This window comes from Oryctolagus cuniculus, chromosome 5 (assembly GCF_051225735.1).
Source record: "Oryctolagus cuniculus isolate XC-2025 breed Fujian yellow rabbit chromosome 5, ASM5122573v1, whole genome shotgun sequence".
NCBI classification, from domain to species: Eukaryota; Metazoa; Chordata; class Mammalia; order Lagomorpha; family Leporidae; genus Oryctolagus; species Oryctolagus cuniculus.
Window position 1 is genome coordinate 707,869 of NC_142871.1, and position 23,195 is coordinate 731,063.

Genomic DNA, 23,195 nt, shown 5'->3' on the forward strand with positions numbered 1-23,195 from the left:
CTAAAGTTGACCAAGGAAGTAAAAAAAAAAAAAAACAAACTTCCATACTGGAAACTACAGAACATTAATGGAAGAAATTAAAGAAGACACAAATGATAAGAAAGCCCATGTTCATGGATTGAAAGACTTAATATATTAAAATGTCAATGCTGTCTGAAGCAAACCCTTGATTCCATGTGATCCCAATCAAAATTCCATTTCTTCTAGAAATTAAAAATAATCCTGACTCCAAATAGCCAAAGCGATTTTGAGGAAGAAAACCAAAGTTGGAGGTGTCACATTTGGTGACTTCAGATTATAATCACAAAACTACAGCAATCAAAACAATGTGGTCCCAGCAGGAAGAGAAACATAAACCGGTGAACAGAGCTAAGTGCATGTGTAGCCAGCCTCCCATCTTCCACACGGAGCTGGGACCACACCACAGGGAGAGGGTTGTCTCCTCAGCGGGTGCCAACACACAAAAGAATGACACGGACACAAAATGAACTGGAAATGAGTGAGACCTGAGATTATAAAGCCGTGAGTACACGTGGGGAAAACCTTGGACTGGCTTTTGGATTTCGTGGATGTGACCCCAACAGCCCAGGCAACAAAGTGAAAAATGAACAAGGAGACTGTGGCAGATCTGTTTCTTTCCTGTCACCCAGGGGGTGAGGTTTCTCTCACCACAGCTCATTTTACGGCTCATGTGCCCTGGGTGGACTCTATGCCCAGTCTTAGGCCAGCCTTTGGCCAGGAGAGTGGGCTTTCCATGGCTTGGCTAAGCCCATTGCAATTTTTCTGCAGAGAGCTGTAGGTTGGGCCGGTGTTGTGGCACAGTGGGTTAAGCCGCCACCAGCGATGCTGGCATCCCATGTGGGTGCTCCACTTCTGATCCAGCTCCCTGCTAATGCACCTGTGGAAGCAGCAGAAGATGGCCCCAGTGCTTGGACACCTGCTGTGCACATGGGAGACCCAGATGAAGCTCCTGGCTCTGGCTTGACCCAGCCTGGCTATTACATCCATCTGGGGGTGAACCAGAGGATGGGAGATCAATATCTCACTCTCTTTCTAGTCTCTCTCCCTTTCTTTCTGTAACTCTGACTTTCAAATCAATAAATCTTTATTAAAAAAAAAGCAGATGGAATCCCCTCACTTGAGAGGTGGGCTGGCCTGGAACCCCCGCCTTCACCTGTCCCTGCTGGGTCCTCAGAGCGAGCCCCCCGTTTGTGTGGGGCGGTTCAGGTGCAGACAGTTTCCCAGGGTGGAGGAGGGGCCCCCGGGCCACGACCTCTTGCTGGAGGAGAGCCTTACGGCCGTCGTCCTGAGCATCGTTTTGTTCTGTTCTTTGGGAGGGGAAGTTTCGGGTATTTACTGAGTTCTCAGATTTTCCTTATCAGTTGGCAGAAATCCCTTTGTTTCTAAGATTTAAAATTTCACTTTTTCTTGCTTTTGCCTCCTATTCTTTTTAATCCTGTGGATTTTGCTGTGAATAAAATCACTTTATAGCCACTTTATTTGGTTTTGGGAGGTAGTAAAGTGCACCCATCTGTCCGGTCCATGACAGTTAGCTGGAGTTGGGCATGTTTCCCGAGTGCCTGCTGCTGAAGTGTGTAAATCCTCCAGGAAGACACGGATGTGTTTGATGGAGAAGAAATAGTTCCGTTACATCAAAAATGACCATAAATAATTGAACATTAAATGAGAATGTAATTATTGTCTTTGACACATTTATGAATGACGAATGTCATCTACAAGGAACAGATCTGCAAATCAGTAATGAGGTGTGAGTTCTTCGATGGGAAGCTGGCTGAAAACTTGGGACGACGAAGGAGTATTCTGATCCCAGGGAGAATGCAGAGTACCTGGCAGTTCTGACCATTGAAAGGATGCAAGGAGAAGCCCACGGTCATGCACACGTTCCTCCTGATGGCCGACTTTCATGGGGGAGACGGCCGTGTTGTGAGGTTCAAAGGGAGGTGTTTGGGCTGTACAGCATGAGCCTCAGAGGGCTGTTGGTCCCAGGTGGGAGACAGCGCCAGGGACACTCCCATCTCTCACCCGGTTCTTCCTTGGGACATCTATCTGGAGAAAATTATCACAGACCTGGGAAAAGATAGGTATTGCACATCCTTGTGTCCATGCTCAGACATGGTCAGATGGCGGCGTATTCAGAGTGTAAAATTCAGTACAAACACTAAACGTTATTTTAACGATTCCAAGAAATACTTTTGATGTGCTTTAAATGGAAAATGATCTGTTTTAGTGTGAATCTGATTTTGTGTGAAGAATACCTGGAGGCATATAAAATATTCATCCGAATGTTAACAAGATGATGTAAGACGATTACATTTTTTTCCATTTTACTCGTACACAGTACACTACTGTTATGAGAACAGATGTCACTTTAGAACACTGGTTTTATTCTGATGTACAGTCATCAAATGACCTGGATTGGCCAAGGGATCACAGCTCTCCTCGACTGTGGTCATGAGGACCCAATCAGAGCAGGGGGGCGTGGCCTGAGGCAGCGCCCAGCAGGCAGCCGCCCTGTGCCCGGGCATGGTGTCCCAGTCCTCAGCAGGGGCTGTGACGCGGCGTCTGCACCTAAGGCGGGGGCACCGCCCTCCTGGGGGTGGGGTGCGTGTGGCACTCGCTGGTGTGCGTGATCCGTGCTGCAGTCCCAGCTCAGGCTAAACTGCCCGCAGGGCGGGTGGATGCTTCCTGGTCTGGGAGGCACCCGGCCAGCTGGGCCCAGCCATGCGGTAGAGGATCAAGAACTGCAGCCCATGTGAGAAAACACGGGTCCTACAGGTGGGGCTGATTCTGTTGACAGAGGCCTGCAGGGAGAACGGCCGCGTGTGGCCTTTGCACCCCGTGCGGGCCTCCCGGGTGGCACAGTGCTGCCCCACCCCGATGTCCGGGGAGGTCCTCTTTCTCCAGATTGAGTACATTTTGCATCTTTGCTCGTCCTCCGGTGAGCTCTCAGGCGTTTGTCATTGTCCTCAGCTTGGGTGTTTCCTCCCGGTGCTCCCCAAGACCTGGCTTGGGTTTGTTTCTCCATCTTCTTCTTGACAGGCAGAGTTAGACAGTGAGAGAGACACAAAGAGAAAGGTCTTCCCTTTTCCGTTGGTTCTCCCCCCAAATGGCTGCTACAGCAGGCGCTGCGCAGATCCGAAGCCAGGAGCCAGGTGCTTCCTCCTGGTCTCCCATGCAGGTGCAGGGCCCAAGCACTTGGACCATCCTCCACTGCCTTCCCGGGCCATAGCAGAGAGCTGGACTAGAAGAGGGGCAACCAGGACAGAATCCAGCGCCCCAACTGGGACTAGAACCCAGGGTGCCGGCACTGCAGGCGGAGGATTAGCCTAGTGAGCCGTTTCCCCGGCCCTCTCCGTCTTCTTGTGCCATCCCTCCCCGAAGCCCGTGTGGACACTGGGTCATCCTCTGAAGCCCCTCAGCCCACGGAGCGTCCCCCAGGGAAGCTGTGACACCAATGACGGCTTTGTGGCCCCTGTCATCTCAGCTGTCTCGATTCCTCAGGCCCTGATGTCACCCAGGAGAGTCCTCTCCACCTTGCACCCCGAGTCCTCACTCCGCCCCTTCTGGGCTGGCGCCAAGGTCTGCCTGGCCTGGCCTCTCCTGCGGGCAGGGTCTGCCCCTTCTCCCACGCCTGTGTTCCTCATCTGCACACAGCTGTGCCCCTCCAGACCCACACCGTGTCCGGCCATGGCTGCTCGGTCTGTTTCCTACGTGGGTGATAGCTAGCAGTGCAGGCTGTGCCTTCTGGGACCAGCTATCCGCTTTGCTGTCCTTGGGAAAATGATGGAAGTTTAGGCTTCAGTAGACTTGCAGGTGATTTGTCACTAGCGGAGTGGCTGCTTACCTGTGCATAGTTGTTTTCACACTCGGAGACAGGTTTTCTCTCTCAGGGGTAGGAAAGTTATTTCTGGCTTTATAAAATTATATTATTTTTATAAAATTTTCCTAAAAGAAATACTTGAGTTCCCTAGTGGAAAACTAATGTTTTCCCCTAAGGGAAGTTAAGGTGCGTTGATGACTCAGGGTGGGGGTCGTCCTGCAGTCCCCTCAGTGGTGTAGTTGATGACTCAGGGTAGGGGTCGTCCTGCAGTCCTCCCAGGTCACAGTTGATGACTCAGGGTGGGGGTCGTCCTGCAGTCCCCTCAGGTCACAGTTGATGACTCAGGGTGGGGGTCGTCCTGCAGTCCCCTCAGGTCACAGTTGATGACTCAGGGTGGGGGGTCACCCTGCAGTCCTCTCAGGTCACAGTTGATGACTCAGGGTGGGGGGTCACCCTGCAGTCCTCTCAGGTCACAGTTGATGACTCAGGGTGGGGGTCATCCTGCAGTCCCCTCAGGTCACAGTTGATGACTCAGGGTAGGGGTCGTCCTGCAGTCCCCTCAGGTCACAGTTGATGACTCAGGGTAGGGGTCGTCCTGCAGTCCTCTCAGGTCACAGTTGATGACTCAGGGTGGGGGTCGTCCTGCAGTCCCCTCAGGTCACAGTTGATGACTCAGGGTGGGGGTCGTCCTGCAGTCCCCTCAGGTCACAGTTGATGACTCAGGGTAGGGGTCGTCCTGCAGTCCCCTCAGGTCACAGTTGATGACTCAGGGTAGGGGTCGTCCTGCAGTCCCCTCAGGTCACAGGTGATGACTCAGGGTAGGGGTCGTCCTGCAGTCCTGTTAGGTCACAGTTGATGACTCAGGGTGGGGGTCGTCCTGCAGTGCTCTCAGGTCACAGTGATGACTCAGGGTGGGGGTCGTCCTGCAGTCCTCTTGGTGGTGTAGTTGCTGACTCAGGGTGGGGGTCGTCCTGCAGTCCTCCTGGAAGCGTAGCATGTAGCTGCAGCGAGAGGGAGCGCAGTGACTGCGTGTCTCTGTTTCTCCAGATACAAGCCCCGGAGCTCGGTGAAGCCCGTGCACAGGCTCTCTGTGGGCAGCGGCGCCGACGTGACCAGTCTGTCAGCAGTGAATGACTTCCACTCCCGTATCCTTCCCTGGATCCTCTGGGATCACGTGCTGAGCGCTAGGCCTACGTGAAGGCCCAGGGGGCCCCGGCCGGGCTGGCCCGGGAGCTCACATCTCTTCTCACAGAGTTTGTGGTCGTTTGCACGATTTTTAAGAAATGTTTGTTTTAATCTGAAAGGCAGAGGAAGGGGTGAGGAGGGAGGAAGAGTAGGAGGGCAGAAGAGAGAGAGGGAGGGCGCGAGGGAGAGAGAGACGGATTTTCTGTGTACTGGCTCACTCCCCAAATGCCCACGGCAGCGAGGGCTGGGCCGGGCTGCAGCCAGGAGCCAGGAGCTCCTTCCAGGTCTCTGACGCGGCGTCAGGGACCCAGGTGCCTGAGTCGGCACATGCTGTTCCCTAGGGTAGTTTAGGAAGCTGGAGGGGCTCAAACAGCGTCCAGTGTGAAATGCAGGTGTCCAAACTGTGGCTTCACCACTGCTCCGCTGTGCTCGCCCCACGGGCCTCGGTGTACCTGTGCTGGTTTCCTGGTAGTGTGGGAAGTGCCTCGGAGAGACAAACCTGGGGGCATGGAGCTCATGCCGATCGGCAGGGTGAGCCGACCGGCGCTCCTGCCTGCCTCACTGGATGGGAGATGGTGATGCCTGCCTGGGTGTCCTGAATACGCCGTCCCCCACACCGAGGGCAGCCCTCGTCCCTTCGGCAGTCTCCTTCCAAGGTGGAGGCTGGACTGGCAAAGCAGCCTTTCCCTCCAGTGGCATATGACATTCAGGCCAGAACTTTAATTTTTGAGTTTTTGTGGCTAACATTTCTTTTCATTAAAAAGCACTGATTTTAATTTATTTAGCAGTAAAACTCCCAGTCTAAGAATTTACTTTAAAAGTTCTAATTTATTCCAAGATAGCTCTAATTTAAATTCTTTGTTTCAATTTTTTATTTATTTGTTTGTTTTGAAGAGAAGTCTTGCATCCGCTGGTTCACTCCCTCAATGCCCACAGCAGCCAGAGCTGGGCCAGGCTGAAGCCATCGTCTCCATCTGGGTCCCCTGTGTGGGTGGCAGGGACCCAACGACTCGAGCTACTGTCCACTGCCTCCCAAGGTGTGCATTGCGGGGAGCGGGAGTCAGGAGTGGGGCTGGGCCTGGAATCCAGGCGCCCCAGTGTGGGACATGGGTGTCTCAAGAGGCACCAAATGCCCACCCTAGTCTCAGCTGAATTCTGCTGATGGGCTTAATAGCTAAACGTTCAGGATTACTGAAAGTGTCCGAGTATATCTGAGTTTGAAATGTGTGATTTTTGTAGTGAGTGTCTGTGAAACCACATCAGAAGTGTGCTCTCACGATTACTCTCACGTCCATTGCTATCAGCACAGGGCATACTTTCCTCAGAGCTTGCCAGTGGCATTCAGGGCTAAGCATCAGTTTAGTGGTGTCCTCGTACACCGACCTCAGGCCACACTGTGGGCTGTGCACGTGGCCTGCCCTGGCTGGCGTCACCCACGCTGTGGGCTGTGCGCGTGGCCTGCTCTGGGTGGCGTCACCCACGCTGTGGGCTGTGCACGTGACCTGCCCTGGCTGGCGTCACCCATGCTGTGGGCTGTGCATGTGGCCTGCTCTGGGTGGCGTCACCCACGCTGTGGGCTGTGCGCGTGGCCTGCCCTGGCTGGCGTCACCCACGCTGTGGGCTGTGCGCATGGCCTGCCCTGGCTGGCGTCACCCACGCTGTGGGCTGTGCGCATGGCCTGCCCTGGCTGCCGTCACCCACGCTGTGGGCTGTGCGCATGGCCTGCCCTGGCTGGCATCACCCACGCTGTGGGCTGTGCACATGGCCTGCCCTGGCTGGCATCACCCATGCTGTGGGCTGTGTGCGTGGTCTCTCATTTGTTTGCTCTACCCTCACCTGGGCTCACACTGTTTCCTAGCCTGTACCTAACATTCAGCTGCAGTTTGGTGTCTCAAACACCATGTATCTGACAGTGAACTCTGGGTCTCTGCCACCCCGTGTGCACCTGCCCAGTCTCCTGTCTGCCTCAGCAGCCCCCTGCCCTCCTGGAGTTGGATGGGGAGGAGCTGTGTTCAGGTCAGGACTGCTGGGAGCTTGGGAAATCTTTGGTCATCTGTGAGTCTTCGAATGTCGAATGTGTGTTCGGGGCGGGTGCTGTCGCACAGTAGGTTAATCCTCTGCCTGCGGCACTGGCATCCCATATGGATGCTGGTTCTACTCCAGGCTGCTTCTCTTCCCATCCAGCTCTCTGCTGTGGCCTGGGAAAGCAGTGGAAGATGCCCCAAGTCCTTGGACCCCTGCACCCGTGTGGGAGACCGGGAGAAGCTCCTGGCTCCTGGCTTTGGATAGGTGCAGCTCCATTGTGGCCAACCAGGGAATGAACCAGTGGATGTAAGACCTTTCTCTCTCTCTCTGTCTCTCTCACTGTCTGTAACTCTACCTCTTAAATAAATAAATAAAATAAAATTTTAAAAAAGCTATGCTAATAATAATGGGCAGTGATGCTGTCTACTCCACGGGCCATGGTCAGCAAGAGGACCTCCTAACTGAATGTGCAGACATCGTCCTCACGGCTGCCCGGGACAGGAGCCTGGAAGTCTTCGACCTCAACGCGGGCTGCAGTGCCGCGGTGATAGCTGAAGCCCATTCGCGGCCTGTCCATCAGATTTGTCAAAATCAAGTAAGTGAGTTTTTGGACAATACACGTCATTTGTAAACTCGTGTGCTTCACTTGTTTGACGAGTGCAGATGTAAGACGCGGTTCTGTAACCGTCGCGGTTCATTCTGGTCATGAGTCGTTCTAACCTCGACGTCTTGTTACCACATTGCATCCGTTTCTGTACTCTGGTCCTGGGTTATTCTGCGGGCCCGTCCTCGGCTTTACTGGTGGTACCTGGCCGCTCCCAGCGAGCTGGTCTGGGGCTGCAGGTGGCTGCACTGAATGCTGGGAGGTGCGGCAGCCAGGCCGTGCTGTCCACAGCCCTGGGCTGAGAGGGGGCCGCCCTTCGACGAGTTTGAAGTCCCAAAGTCGGTCAGTCCAGAGGACAGTTTGTTCCCAGAAGAGCATCTAGGACTTGTGAACAAAACTGTTGTTGTTTGGTTTTGACTAAAACTGCAATTTTGATTTTCAGTATGTTTGGGGAGGCTTTGTACGTTAAGGGCTTAATTTTAAATGCCTTCTGAAATCTACATTATAATTTAAGGGCTTCATTTTACTAAGTGAATTCTGTGTTTTGTTTAGAGAGACTTTGTTATCCACAGTTGAGCAGTTTTCCAGGCTGACTTTGAACTTCTTTTTGGTAGTGCCCTGTGTGGGATAATTGGTGAGGTCTGTGAGCAGCTCCCATGGGACGGGGGGCGTGGGATCTGGGCTGCTGAAGCCAGTCTGGAAGAGTGCAGCTGTAGCTGTTGGGGCCCTGGGAAGTCTGTGCAGGGGCCACCGGGAGAGCAGGGGCCACGGGAAGACGGTCCCTGAGGCCCGTCTGGTGGCTGTGCAGGGAGGCAGATCCAGGGGCTCGGGGCGGGGTGTCCCAGGCTTGCCAGGCCCTCAGGGGTGCAGGCGGGTGCTTGTCCTGATGTCCCCTCAGCCTGTTCACTGGGACGCCTGCTGTCAGGACAGACGTTTTCCAGGTCTGTGCAGTGCTATGGGAGATTCCAGCTGGGCGGGCGTTGGGGGAGCGATTGGGCATCTCTGCACGTGCCTCTGGCTGCAAACGAGCAGAGCAAACACGTTGTAAACACCGTGCAGCAGGCCCCCAGCTGACGGAGGGACCTGTGGCGAATTTTACTGTTTCTTTGCGAGGCTGCAATGATGGTAGACTGCAAAAACAAAGCAGCGTCTGTTGAACGAGCTCTGTGCGCAATTCCTGAGTCCTGGTTCTGGGAGGAGCGGGAGGAGGTGGGGCTGGGTGTGAACAGGCGCACTGCTCTGTGTGTGTGAGCTGGCGTCTCCGGCTACTAGATTCACTGCTTGGTCACTGCTTGGAGGGAGAGGGAGGGGGAGGGGGAGGGAGGGGGAGAGGGAGGGGGAGGGAGGGGGAGGGGGAGGGAGGGGGAGGGGGAGGGAGGGGGAGGGGGAGGGAGGGGGAGGGGGAGAGGGAGGGGGAGGGGAGGGGGAGGGGGAGAGGGGAGGGGGAGAGGGAGGGAGAGAGATCTTCTATCTGCTGGTTCACTCCCCAAATGGCTGCAATGGCCGGGGCTGGGCCAGGCCAAAGCCAGGAACCAGGAGGTTCTTCTGGGTCTCCCATGTTGGTGCAGGGGCCCAAGCACTTGGGCCATCTTCTGTTGCTTTCCGAGGCACGTTAGCAGGGAGCTGGATCAGAAGTGGAGCAGCCAGGACTTGAACCAGCGCCTGTATGGGGTGCCAACACTGCAGGCAGAAACTTAACCTACAGCACAGCGCTGGCCCCTGGGAGGACACTTAATGACCAAGATGCTGAGGGTTGGGGCTGGAGCTGCTCCGGCATGTGGCTGGCCGTCTGGACACTGCTACCCGGCTTTCTGAGCCTGGACGCCTTTGCCTCTCCCTCTTCTCCACCCGAGGAGAGCCCCGTGTGTTGATGAGGAGGAGCCTGGCTGGCGCGTTCTGCCATGTTGTCTGCTGGGCCACATTGGTGTGTGGATCATGGTGTCCACTCGGGCTGGCACGCCCTGCTGTGGACAGAGAGCCCGGGCACTTAGCCGCTGGCTGGCACACGGGGGGCGGTGGTGCGTCACAGAGCGCGCTTGACTCCAGACCTGATGGCGTCTTCATGTCTTCATTCCGTGCTGAGTTGGCTTTGGCTTCTCTTGGTTGTTGTTGTTATTCCAGTATCTGGATAAACGGTGATCTGGAGCCTTCCGATGAAGCGGGACCGGCTCTTTCTCTTCACCGTAGCTTTATGTTTTGTTGGAACGATCATCATAGACTTCTTACAGCACTTCCAGCCCTGGAAAAGAATTCACTTGGACAGTGAAGATCCATGAGGTCAGTTTACAGCACAGAGATTTTTTAAAAGGCATTCGCCTTTCGTTGGCATGACTCAAATGCATTTATTTTCAAAATTGAGAGCATCAGGCTCCATTCTTTCCCTGTTAACTTTCATGAGCGTCGGTGCTTGTGCCTGTGTTTCCTCTGAGTGAGGACAGGGCAGGGGATTACCCGGGCCATGGAGAATCGTGCCACCACCCTGGCAGACAGGCCATGACATACCCGGTCCCGTGCTCTGGGGTCAGAGTGTGCTGTTTTTAGTAGGAAGTACGGGACTTCCCATCGGGAAAGGATCTGATGGGAGCTCCGGGAGGCGGAAGCTTCAGGCTGACCAGGCCTGCTCCCCCCCAGTCGTCCGGGCCACGTCTGCCTCACGTGTTCTTGCGCTGGCTGTCAGCGAGTCTTGAGTGAGTGGCTGTGTGTTGACAAACCCTGAGCGAAGGGTCAGCGGTTCAGCCGTCAGCGCGCTGTGCTGGGGACCGTGGTCCTGAGCCCACACTCGTGCTGCACGCTGTGGACTGAGGGTCAGGCGACACCCGTTTGCCCCGAAAGCCCTTTCCAGATCGCAGGCAGAAAGGGGTTCTGAAAGTGCTGTACGTTCAGTGTTAGGACGAGTCCACGAGGGCGTGGGGCACCCGCGAGGTCTCTCAGCACAGGAGGGTTGGGGGTGGGGGAGCACAGCCGGTCCGAGTGGGCAGGTCCGTGGCACCAGCAGCCCGTCCTGCTGTATCACATGGAGAAATGCGGTGTCCTGATAGAGCCCGGTACCCTCTGCTCCACCGCTGCCCTGCCCGCAACAGTGGGCTCCTGTGTCTTCCCATGGCCAGCGCAGACCTCAGAAAGGTGACGGCCAGCAGGGGATGCTGGTGGGTGGGGGTCGGGCTCAGTGACAGCTTGAGTCCCACCTGCTCTGGCCACTGAGCCTGTAGCGGTTCCCCGGGCGTCTCTCTGGCCCTTCTCCACCCAGCTACCGGCCAGTGCTCTCTGCACACAGACCGACGACCATCTGCATTTGCCTTCAGTGCTGCAGAGCTCCGTTTCTGTACAGGCAGGAGCCAGACTTGGCAGGCAGACGCCTCGCTCGGCCTCCATCTCCGCCCCGAAAGGCACCGCCTTGCATTGGTCCCTTCCTCTCCCACCTGCCACGTCCCAGTGACCGGTTTCTCACAGCCACTGGAACGACTGGGGACCGCCTCTCCTCCACGATTGTTGAGCCTGCTCCGGCAGGGTGAAGTGGTCTCTGAGCGATGGTTGCTAGAGCTGCCGCTGTGGTTTGCACATTCCGTGCCCACAAGGGCTCCGTGACCCTCTGAGTGCCAGCACTTTGGGATGGCGCCTGTGTTTCTGATACACCTGTGTTTTTAGCCGTGAGCAGGAGCCTAAACAGGTGTCAGTAATAAGCCCTTGTTACTCTCATGCGCTGAGGAGCTAGCATTTCATTGTTGGCCTTTATATAAGTTACATATTTTATGCTGAACTCTCCGTCTCTAGTGCATTAGCTAAGTTGTTATAAAACCAGTTTTTAGAAGTGTAATCCTTGCTGTAAGTCTGACAACCACGGCTGAGGGTGAGAGGGACAAAGTGCTTGAAGGGATAGATGGACTTGCTAAGATCCGCAGCACACTGCGTCTAGCAGAGGCACCTTCTGGGGCCGGCTCTGTGCTGTAGTGGGCTAAGCCACCTCCGGTGGCACCAGCATCCCATATGGGCATTGGTCCGTGTCCCAGCTGCTTCTCTTCCTATCTGTCTCTGCGGTGGCCTGGGAAAGCAGTGGAAGATGGCCCAAGTCCTGGGGCCCCTGCACCCACATGGGAGACCCTCCTGGCTCTTGGCTTCTGATTGGCTCAGCTCTGGCTATCGCAGCCATCTGGAAGTGAACCAGAAGATGAAAGACCTTCCTCTCTGCCTCTCCCTCTGTCTTCCCGTAACTCTACCTCTCAAATAAATAAATAAGTAAAAAATCTTTTAACAAAAAAGAAGATGCACTTTCTGTGATCCATAGCAGAGTGTGTATAGAAGGTGAGCTTTCTGTGAACCCTACAGACCACTTGTAGTACACGGGTTGGGCGCTCTTTATGATGTAGCAGACTGTGTAGAAATCTTAGTGGTACTGTCATAAAACTCCCAGTTGGAATTTCAAATTGTTTCATTTTCTTATATTCTGAAAAGAGTGTTTAAAAGTGTTAGTACTCAACAGACCCATAATGTCTTCAGATTTATAGATGTTATTTAGATACAATTTAAAAATCTGGTAAACAACTTGAAATAGCAACAGGAAACCTTGTTTCCTTTCTAAGGTAGGAGGTAGCCTTGCACTGACAGCTCCCGAAGTGGGCAAGGAGGGCCCCAAACTGTCTGATGCTCCTGGGCCAGCGTTGCACACCCACTGCTGTGCTGGGTCAGGGACCGAGCGGAGTTAAATGGCCAAGACTGTGCTGATTCACTGCTGGCACCGTGCAGGCTTCATTAGGGTTAAAAGTGCATTTGTCTCAGGAAGGTGTTTCAGGTGATCCACAGCTTGTCTTCAGCCTTCAGCGGCCACGAGCTGCAGGCCCCTCCTGTCAAGCCTGCTCCTGCTGGACTCGACGCTGAGTGGTCCTGGCTGTGGCCTCCATGGCCAGCCGTGCAGCGTGAGCTGCGCTGGCCTTGCTGGTGTCCTCGGTGACCGCTGATCTTGGTGGGTGTGATTCCTCCCTTGTTGTGTCTGAGTGAGAGCCCTGGCCCTGACCATGGCCTCTCTGCCGCCCATCCCGAGCTAGTGAATGTGAGTTCCTGCGTCTCCACCTGTCGTCCCTGGCACCTGTTTGACAGAACTTGGCCGACTTCTTGTTCACTGCGTAACCCAGGCGGCCCGTGCCCTGAGTGCCAGTGCTGGGCCGTGCTGCCCTCACCTGGACCTGCTTCCAGGCGGCTGTCAGGCTTGGAAGTTGCCCACTTAGGCAGATGTGTCGGTCTGCTTTCCCTGTGATTAGGTTAGTGAAGTCGAGCGTTCTGATAGCGTGGAGAGACCACTTGACCCCGCTCCTGGAGATGGTTCACGCCTCTGCCTGATGTGTCCGGCACATCTGAGGCCGGAGCAGGACCTTGCCTGCTCTGCCCCAGACCTCCGGCCCGTGAAGGGATCCCGAGTGGTCAGACTGTGCGTTTGGTCTTGGGAGTGTCGCAGAGGCGGGGGGGCTGTGACTGGTGGCACTGCAGTTTGCTCATACTCTGCAGAGCCCGCCAGCTCCCGCGTGCCCTCTGTGCGCCCAGGCTCCCGAGTGCAGCTTCTCTCTGCTCACTCGTCGCCGTCAGCACCACCGGGTAGGTTTTCGCCGGCTGTTCATTTGCCTCCGTGAACATTTTCTCTCTTTCTGGGTTGGACTGTTCACGCCTAACCTCACCCGACAAGGCCCACGAGCACTTGCCTCAGTGTGTGGGAGCCAGGCCGGTTTCCCGCTGAGCAGCCATGGAGGGCGTTCGGTAACGGCTCCTTCAGATGTGCCGAGAGCAACCCGGGCTGCTGACACTGCCCCTGGCCCCCGCCAGTGCTCTCTGCCCTGCACAGGGCCGCTGACGGCTTTCTCCAGGGCTCTGCTGTGCTGTGTTTCTCAGTGTAGCTGGTGGTGGCCCAGCAGGCTCAAGACCCCCTGCACAGGTGCGGTTACCTGCCGGAACACCTGCCCCCTGCATCTCAGCATGGGGCTGTGTTGCCAAGGTGCAGAGAAGGGGCCATTTCTATCCAAAGCTGCCGCTTTGATAGCAGATTTTACATAAGTCTTTGTTTTCAGTAGTTTTTCATATCCCAGAGGAGATGAGCCCCCTGCAGAGATGCAGGCGGGGGAGTGGAGCGGCCAGAGGGGGAAGATGTGGTGCTGCACCCACAGGGGCCCTTGTGGACCGGGTGCCGCTCTGTGCTGGCCAGGGCTTGCCTGGAGGCTGATTTGTGCTGTGAGGCAGAAAGCAGACATGTCTGTCTGTCCTTGGAAATCGGGGTGTGAACTGGACGGTGTGTGGGGGTGCTGCTCATCCCGGGGTGCCCAGCCCACGCTTCTTGGGGCCTCTCACGCCCTCTCCCCGTACACGCTGCTCGAGGGGAGGGGGGCTGGGCTGGGGCTTGGAGAACCACGCCGCTCTGCCGGCAGCTGGGGCAGCACCGCTCTGGGGCTTCCTGGGCCTGCAGGCTGCAGAGTGAGCCCTGGTCCTCCTCGCCTTGTGTCCTGCAGTGCATGGTCTCCACAGGCTTGGCTCCCAAACACAGGACTGGTGTGTTCATGGATGGAGCCTAGCGTGGGGTCCGTGGGCACTGGGGGATGCTGCAGAAGGGAGTTCTCAGGAGAGGGTGGCTGGGCAGCCGGGCGGCTGTCTGCTGTCTCCGCCTCCTGGCTCCCGGGCAGTCCCTCGTCCACAGAATCTTCCCTGCCCACCGAGCCCTCCCAGAGACCAAGCCTGGGCTGCCTCGTCTCGGGCCTGACCTCCCCCACTTCCTGTCTGCTTGCCTTCCTACCAGAGCCCCTCACCCCGATCTGTGACACGCGTGCCCCCACAGCTCCTCACCCCGATCTGTGACACACGTGCCCCTACAGCTCCTCCCCCTGATCTGTGACACGTGTGCCCCCACAGCTCCTCCCCCTGATCTGTGACACGTGTGCCCCCACAGCTCCTCCCCCCGATCTGTGACACACGTGCCCCCACAGCTCCTGCCCCCGATCTGTGACACATGTGCCCCCACAGCCCCTCCCCCTGATCTGTGACACACGTGCCCCCACAGCTCCTCCCCCTGATCTGTGACACGTGTGCCCCCACAGCTCCTCCCCCTGATCTGTGACACGTGTGCCCCCACAGCTCCTCCCCCCGATCTGTGACACACGTGCCCCCACAGCTCCTCCCCCCGATCTGTGACACACGTGCCCCCACAGCTCCTCCCCCTGATCTGTGACACGCGTGCCCCCACAGCTCCTCCCCCCGATCTGTGACACACGTGCCCCCACAGCCCCTCACCCTGATCTGTGACACGCGTGCCCCCACAGCTCCTCCCCCCGATCTGTGACACGCGTGCCCCCACAGCTCCTCCCCCCGATCTGTGACACGTGTGCCCCCATAGCCCCTCACCCCAATCTGTGACACACGTGCCCCCACAGTCCCTCCCCACATCTGTGACACGTGTGCCCCCACAGCTCCTCCTCCTGATCTGTGACACAGTGCTCCCACAGCCCCTCCCCCTGATTGATCTGTGACACGTGTGCCCCCATAGCCCCTCACCCCTGGTCTGTGACACGTGTGTCCCCACAGCCCCTCCCCCATTTGTGACACAGTGCCCCCACAGCCCCTCACCTGGTAGGTGATAGGTGAGGCCGTGGCACAGGACAGGCCCTCGAGGCTCCCTGCGGCCTCCGGGCTGCCGGTTCCCAGGAGTTCCTCTCTTTTGCACTCTGCCTTTGTTGAGTGTTAGGTCTTCCTCCAGGAAGCCGCTTCACGCCTTCTGCGTTCTCCACGAGCCAGGAGGCTGAGCCTTCCCCGAGCCCCGAGCCTCTGGGCCTCCTGGCGGTGACTGATGTTTCGGGAATCGCTGTGTGCGCTCTTGGATGAGAGGTGTTTTATTAAGAAAAATTGTTCTGAGGTTTTTCATAGGAAAATAACTGGTTTTACTTCCTGCAAGTGAACATCTGAATGGTATGTGAAGGAATGAAAGAGGAGTGTAAGATTACACTGTGTTTTAATAGCTTATTTTTTAATAAACTGTAAAAAATTTTTGTTCGGTTACACAATGTACATCAAATGGCTCAAACCGACCACAGCCACGTGGGAGCTGCTACTCATGAGCTGCCCTCCACGGGCCACAAATGGGAGAAGCACAGGTCGTAACTGCCCCGAAGGCTGCGTTTCCAGTAAAATGTGAACTAGGCCCTTTCTAATTCCTTCTCAGTTCAGTACAGCTCGGCCGCATTCGTCACGCCTCAGTCATGCCTTTTCGCAAGCGCCGCCTGCTCTGGTCTCCTTGGGGCTGGTGGACACTGTTTGTCCACCGTCGTGATGACCCAAGCATTTGGTCCTGTTTTATACTTTCTCTTCTACTCTTCTACTCTAATGCGTGTTCTTCACTCTCTCTCTTCTTCTGCGCCCTCTGTTAGACCCAACAAACTTTAAAAAGCCCCCTTGCCCTTGGCTGGGCTGACCATCATGCATCCCTCTGTGCTCTCTGGTTTCTTTTTCCTTCTTTCTTTTTCTTTTTCATTAAAGATGTATTTATTTATTGGAAAGGCAGAGTTACACAGAGAGGGAGGGATAGGCAGAGAGAGGTCGGTTTTCCATCCTTTAGCTCACTCCCCAAATGGCTGCAGTGACCGGGGCTGGGCCGACCTTAAGCCAGGGGCCGGGAGCTTTGCCTGGGCCTCCCACGTAGGGGGGGACCCAAGCACTTGGGCCGTGCTCTGCTGCTTTCCCAGGTCACGCGCAGGGAGCTGGACTGGAAGTGGAGCAGCAGGAACTCAGACTGGCGCCCCCATGGGACGCTGGCGCTGCAGGCGGAGGCGGAGCCTGCTGTGCCGAGGCACCGTCCCGTTGTTCTCCCGTTCCTGGCTCAGAGATGGGGGCCGCCACGAGGTTGCACTGCCGTCACCCTCTTCCTTCCCCTTAGGCTGGGTCTGTGTTTTCGTGATTTTATTCCGAGTGCCGGCGACTAGTGGGTGACCCGTCAGCACGTGCTGAACGTCTGCTGGCTGACACACGAGCTGCCGAGCTCTCGTAACCAGCCGAGTGTGGAACCCTCCGTGTGCCAGGCTTCTTGCCTACAGATGGGTGCGACAGGGCTGCGACTTCCCACGTGTGAAGAGGATGAGCAGAGTGCGATGAGGGACAGAGCTGAGACCCCCAGGGGTCTGGTTTGTCGCCGTGCTCACTGAGCCTTCGCTTCCTGTCCCCGGGGAGGAGCAGCTGCGGGGTGTCCGTGGTGCTTCGTGCGTCTGAACCCACAGTTTAAGGTTCTCGACCGGGGGGAGGGTGAGAGCAGCTGTCGCTTGTGACTCTGCGTCACGTCTTGGGACAGACGTCGCTATGCGTGGAGTTCTGCCCAGCTCCGCTCGGGGAGACGATTCCGGTCACCAGGTAGTTGTGACAGCAGCCCAGGGAGACTGGCAGGTCAGCCAGGGCTGGGGGCGCCACGCTCCAGGGACACGAGATGCCCCGAGGGCCCGGCTCAGCGCGGCCTGGGTGTGCCCTGACCCTCCGTGCTCTGAGTGCCTTGTGATCCGTGCTTGACGGAAGGGTTTGGGAGCTAACATCCCGGTCCTCTGATCTGTCACTTCTGTAGGCACGGGTGGTGCTGCCTGCGGGAGGCTCCGCAGGTCGGGAGCTTCCTCACTCGTGGTTCACGCGGGCGCTTCTGAGTCTGACCCTGCGGCTGTTGTGAATGGGAAGAGTGTGTGCTGGTTCTCACTCGGATTCGGATGCTGGGACGTGTCGCCGGCATCCTGCTCACTAGGGCAGCCTCAAAGCTGCAGCTGGCGTCCCTGTTCCCCCTGCAGGGGTCATCGTTTGCCGCCCAGCAGTCCCCGGCTTATGATCTCTTCCTGACCACAGCCACTGGCGATGGTGTTCGGCTGTGGGACCTGAGGACCCTGAGGTAGGAACGCAGCTGCGCTGAGGCCTGAAGCTTGATCGCTTTTTTTTTTTTAAATTTTAATTTTTAATTTTATTTTTTAAAGATTTATTTATTTATTTGAAAGTCAGAGTTACACAGAGAGAGGAGAGGCGGGGGGGGGGGGGAGAGAGAGAGAGAGAGAGTTGGCCACAATGGCCGGAGCTGCGCCGATCTGAAGTCAGGGGCCAGGAACCTCCTCCAGGTCTCCCACGCGGGTGTAGGGGCCCAAGGACTTGGGCCATCTTCTATTGCTTTCCCAGGCCATGGCAGAGAGCTGGATCAGAAGTGGAGCAGCTGGGACTCGAACTGGCACCCATATGGGATGCTGGCACTGCAGGCAGCGGCTTTACCTGCTATGCCAGAGTGCCAGTCCCTTGATCTCTTACCACGTGTGGTGAGGTCATGGCTGATCCACACACACTGAGCATCCAGGCGAGGGGCGATCTACATGGGGACCAAGCGAGGGGCTGTCCACATGGACCAAGTGAGGGGTGATCTACATGGGGGCCAAGCGAGGGGCTGTCCACAGGGGCCAAGTGAGGGGTGGTCTACACAGGGGCCAAACGAGGGGCGGTCTACACGGGGGCCAAGCGAGGGGCCGTCCACAGGGGCCAAGTGAGGGGTGGTCTACACGGGGGCCAAGCGAGGGGCTGTCCACAGGGGCCAAGTGAGGAGTGGTCTACACGGGGACCAAGCGAGGGGCTGTCCACATGGACCAAGTGAGGGGCGATCTACACGGGGGCCAAGCGAGTGGCTGTCCACGTGGACCAAGCGAGGGGCTGTCCACGTGGACCAAGCGAGTGGCAGTCTACACGGGGGCCAAGTGAGGGGTGGTCTACACGGGGGCCAGGCGAGGGGCTGTCCATGGGGGCCAAGTGAGGGGTGGTCTACATGGGGGCCAAGCGAGGGGCTGTCCACGGGGGCCAAGCGAGGGGTGGTCTACCCGTGGGCCGGGTACCCTGCAAGTCTGCATAGGAGGTCTCGTGCTGTCTTTGTTCTGGAGGATGACTGGCCTCAGCTCCTGAGCCTCAGAGCCTGTGGGGAGGTGGTGGGCGGCCTTCAGCTGCAGCTCCCTGAGACGTGATTGGCTGCGGGTTGCTGTCCGTCTGCATTGACCCAGACACCAGGCTCTGAGCAGCTCCCTGAATCTGGTTTTCTATTGTGTTGGTCACACCCACTGTGAGGGCATTTCCTTAGATTTACTGAGGTTAGGCTGGTGCCGCGGCTCACTAGGCTAATCCTCCGCCTTGTGGCGCCGACACACCAGGTTCTAGTCACGGTCGGGGCGCCGGATTCTGTCCCAGTTGCTCCTCTTCCAGTCCAGCTCTCTGCTGTAGCCCGGGAGTGCAGTAGAGGATGTCCAGGTCCTTGGGCTCTGCACCCCATGGGAGACCAGGAGAAGACCTGGCTCCTGGCTTCGGATTGGCGCAGTGCACCGGCCACAGCACCCCAGCTGTAGTGGCCACTTGGGGGGTGAACCAATGGAAGGAAGACCTTTCTCTCTCTCTCTCTCTCTCTCTCTCTAACTCTGCCTGTCCAAAAAAAAAAATGATTTACCGAGGTTAATTAATATAAGTTACTGTGCTTTATGAGTATATAGAATCCTGTTAAAGAACGTATTCCCTGTCTCACTGCACACGTACACACACCGGAGGGTATTTTTAAAAAGTTCATGGAAGAATGGAATTAAAAGGTGATGCCATTTGGCCACAAACTTTTTAAAGCTCCTTTGTATATATGTGTGTGTTTCCTAATAATCATATAATTATATTATCACAGTCACTGAATATATAATGTGTGTAACAGTAAAATATGTTGCTAACATATTTGTGTATAAGGCACTTCAGAAAGTTAGTAGAAAATATGATGAAGAGTTAAGTTCATTTTGGTGTGGAAAATTTTTGAAACCATGTATAGTGTTTTCATAATTTATATAAAATGCACATTTTACACAATGCTTTGAAGACTGTTCCTGTATTCACAAGGACAGGATGAGCAGAAGTGCTGGAAATGCCCTGGCCCCAGCCCCGTGTGTGTGGGGACTTTGCCCGGGGCTCAGGGCCGCGTAGGTGCCCGTGGTGCCTGTGGTGCGCGTGGTGCCCGTGGTAGCTGTGGTACCTGTGATACCTGTGGTACCTGTGCTGCCTGTGCTGCCTGTGCTGCCTGTGGTACCTGTGCTGCCTGTGCTGCCTGTGCTGCCTGTGGTGCCTGTGGTACCTGTGCTGCCTGTGGTACCTGTGCTGCCCGTGGTACCTGTGATACCTGTGGTACCTGTGCTGCCTGTGGTACCTGTGCTGCCTGTGCTGCCTGTGCTGCCTGTGGTACCTGTGGTACCTGTGCTGCCTGTGGTACCTGTGGTGACTGTGGTACCTGTACTGCCTGTGGTACCTGTGCTGCCTGTGCTGCCTGTGCTGCCTGTGCTGCCTGTGGTACCTGTGCTGCCTGTGGTACCTGTGGTACCTGTGGTACCTGTGGTGCCTGTGGTGCCTGTGATACCTGTGCTGCCTGTGGTACCTGTGGTACCTGTGCTGCCTGTGGTACCTGTGGTACCTGTGCTGCCTGTGCTGCCTGTGGTACCTGTGGTACCTGTGCTGCCTGTGGTGCCTGTGGTACCTGTGGTACCTGTGCTGCCTGTGCTGCCTGTGGTACCTGTGGTCCTGTGCTGCCTGTGGTACCTGTGCTGCCTGTGCTGCCTGTGGTACCTGTGGTACCTGTGGTGCCTGTGGTACCTGTGCTGCCTGTGGTACCTGTGCTGCCTGTGCTGCCTGTGGTACCTGTGCTGCCTGTGGTACCTGTGCTGCCTGTGGTACCTGTGCTGCCTGTGGTGCCTGTGGTACCTGTGGTACCTGTGCTGCCTGTGGTGCCTGTGGTACCTGTGGTACCTGTGCTGCCTGTGCTGCCTGTGGTACCTGTGGTACCTGTGCTGCCTGTGGTACCTGTGCTGCCTGTGGTACCTGTGCTGCCTGTGCTGCCTGTGGTACCTGTGGTACCTGTGGTGCCTGTGGTGCCTGTGGTGCCTGTGGTACCTGTGCTGCCTGTGGTACCTGTGCTGCCTGTGGTACCTGTGCTGCCCGTGGTACCTGTGGTGCCTGTGCTGCCTGTGCTGCCTGTGGTACCTGTGATGCCTGTGCTGCCTGTGCTGCCTGTGCTGCCTGTGGTGCCTGTGGTACCTGTGCTGCCTGTGGTACCTGTGGTACCTGTGGTACCTGTGGTACCTGTGGTGCCTGTGCTGCCTGTGGTACCTGTGGTACCTGTGCTGCCTGTGGTACCTGTGGTACCTGTGCTGCCTGTGCTGCCTGTGGTACCTGTGGTACCTGTGCTGCCTGTGCTGCCTGTGGTACCTGTGGTACCTGTGCTGCCTGTGGTACCTGTGGTACCTGTGCTGCCTGTGGTACCTGTGCTGCCTGTGGTACCTGTGCTGCCTGTGCTGCCTGTGGTACCTGTGGTACCTGTGGTGCCTGTGGTACCTGTGGTACTTGTGGTACCTGTGCTGCCTGTGCTGCCTGTGCTGCCTGTGGTGCCTGTGCTGCCTGTGGTACCTGTGGTACCTGTGGTGCCTGTGGTACCTGTGGTACTTGTGGTACCTGTGCTGCCTGTGCTGCCTGTGCTGCCTGTGGTACCTGTGCTGCCTGTGGTGCCTGTGCTGCCTGTGGTACCTGTGGTACCTGTGCTGCCTGTGGTACCTGTGGTACCTGTGCTGCCTGTGCTGCCTGTGCTGCCTGTGCTGCCTGTGGTACCTGTGCTGCCTGTGCTGCCTGTGCTGCCTGTGGTACCTGTGCTGCCTGTGGTGCCTGTGCTGCCTGTGGTACCTGTGGTACCTGTGCTGCCTGTGGTACCTGTGGTACCTGTGGTACCTGTGCTGCCTGTGCTGCCTGTGCTGCCTGTGGTACCTGTGCTGCCTGTGGTGCCTGTGCTGCCTGTGCTGCCTGTGGTACCTGTGGTACCTGTGGTGCCTGTGGTGCCTGTGCTGCCTGTGCTGCCTGTGCTGCCTGTGGTACCTGTGCTGCCTGTGGTGCCTGTGCTGCCTGTGGTACCTGTGGTACCTGTGGTACCTGTGGTGCCTGTGGTGCCTGTGCTGCCTGTGCTGCCTGTAGTACCTGTGGTACCTGTGCTGCCTGTGCTGCCTGTGCTGCCTGTGGTACCTGTGGTACCTGTGGTGCCTGTGCTGCCTGTGCTGCCTGTGGTACCTGTGGTACCTGTGGTACCTGTGCTGCCTGTGGTACTGTGGTGCCTGTGCTGCCTGTGCTGCCTGTGGTACCTGTGCTGCCTGTGGTACCTGTGGTACCTGTGGTACCTGTGGTGCCTGTGGTGCCTGTGCTGCCTGTGGTACCTGTGGTGCCTGTGCTGCCTGTGGTACCTGTGGTGCCTGTGGTACCTGTGGTGCCTGTGCTGCCTGTGCTGCCTGTGCTGCCTGTGGTACCTGTGCTGCCTGTGGTACCTGTGCTGCCTGTGCTGCCTGTGGTACCTGTGGTACCTGTGGTGCCTGTGCTGCCTGTGGTGCCTGTGCTGCCTGTGCTGCCTGTGGTACCTGTGCTGCCTGTGGTACCTGTGGTACCTGTGCTGCCTGTGCTGCCTGTGCTGCCTGTGCTGCCTGTGGTACCTGTGGTACCTGTGGTGCCTGTGGTACCTGTGGTACTTGTGGTACCTGTGCTGCCTGTGCTGCCTGTGCTGCCTGTGGTACCTGTGCTGCCTGTGCTGCCTGTGCTGCCTGTGGTACCTGTGCTGCCTGTGGTACCTGTGCTGCCTGTGCTGCCTGTGGTACCTGTGGTACCTGTGGTGCCTGTGGTACTTGTGGTACCTGTGCTGCCTGTGCTGCCTGTGCTGCCTGTGGTGCCTGTGCTGCCTGTGGTACCTGTGGTACCTGTGGTGCCTGTGGTACCTGTGGTACTTGTGGTACCTGTGCTGCCTGTGCTGCCTGTGGTACCTGTGCTGCCTGTGCTGCCTGTGCTGCCTGTGGTACCTGTGGTACCTGTGCTGCCTGTGGTACCTGTGGTACCTGTGCTGCCTGTGCTGCCTGTGCTGCCTGTGCTGCCTGTGGTACCTGTGCTGCCTGTGGTGCCTGTGCTGCCTGTGGTACCTGTGGTACCTGTGGTGCCTGTGGTACCTGTGGTACCTGTGGTACCTGTGCTGCCTGTGCTGCCTGTGCTGCCTGTGGTACCTGTGCTGCCTGTGCTGCCTGTGGTACCTGTGCTGCCTGTGGTGCCTGTGCTGCCTGTGCTGCCTGTGGTACCTGTGGTACCTGTGGTGCCTGTGGTGCCTGTGCTGCCTGTGCTGCCTGTGCTGCCTGTGGTACCTGTGCTGCCTGTGGTGCCTGTGCTGCCTGTGCTGCCTGTGGTACCTGTGGTACCTGTGGTACCTGTGGTGCCTGTGGTGCCTGTGCTGCCTGTGCTGCCTGTGCTGCCTGTGGTACCTGTGCTGCCTGTGCTGCCTGTGCTGCCTGTGGTACCTGTGGTACCTGTGGTACCTGTGGTGCCTGTGGTACCTGTGCTGCCTGTGGTACCTGTGCTGCCTGTGCTGCCTGTGGTACCTGTGGTACCTGTGGTGCCTGTGCTGCCTGTGCTGCCTGTGGTACCTGTGGTACCTGTGGTACCTGTGCTGCCTGTGGTGCCTGTGCTGCCTGTGGTACCTGTGGTACCTGTGGT

General features: G+C 57.1%; 1 protein-coding gene across 2 annotated transcripts in view; it reads left to right on the forward strand.

Annotated features, from left to right (window-relative positions):
* The window catches only part of WDR27 (WD repeat domain 27), a 141,861-nt gene that overhangs the window by 70,157 nt on the left and 48,509 nt on the right, over window positions 1–23,195 (forward strand). For both annotated transcript variants that reach the window (XM_089332419.1, XM_089332420.1), the window contains 3 exons: window positions 4,889–4,986; window positions 7,525–7,646; window positions 17,438–17,535. In XM_089332419.1, the coding sequence (XP_089188545.1) occupies window positions 4,889–4,986; window positions 7,525–7,646; window positions 17,438–17,535 (318 nt within the window). The remainder of the gene's footprint in view (window positions 1–4,888; window positions 4,987–7,524; window positions 7,647–17,437; window positions 17,536–23,195) is intronic.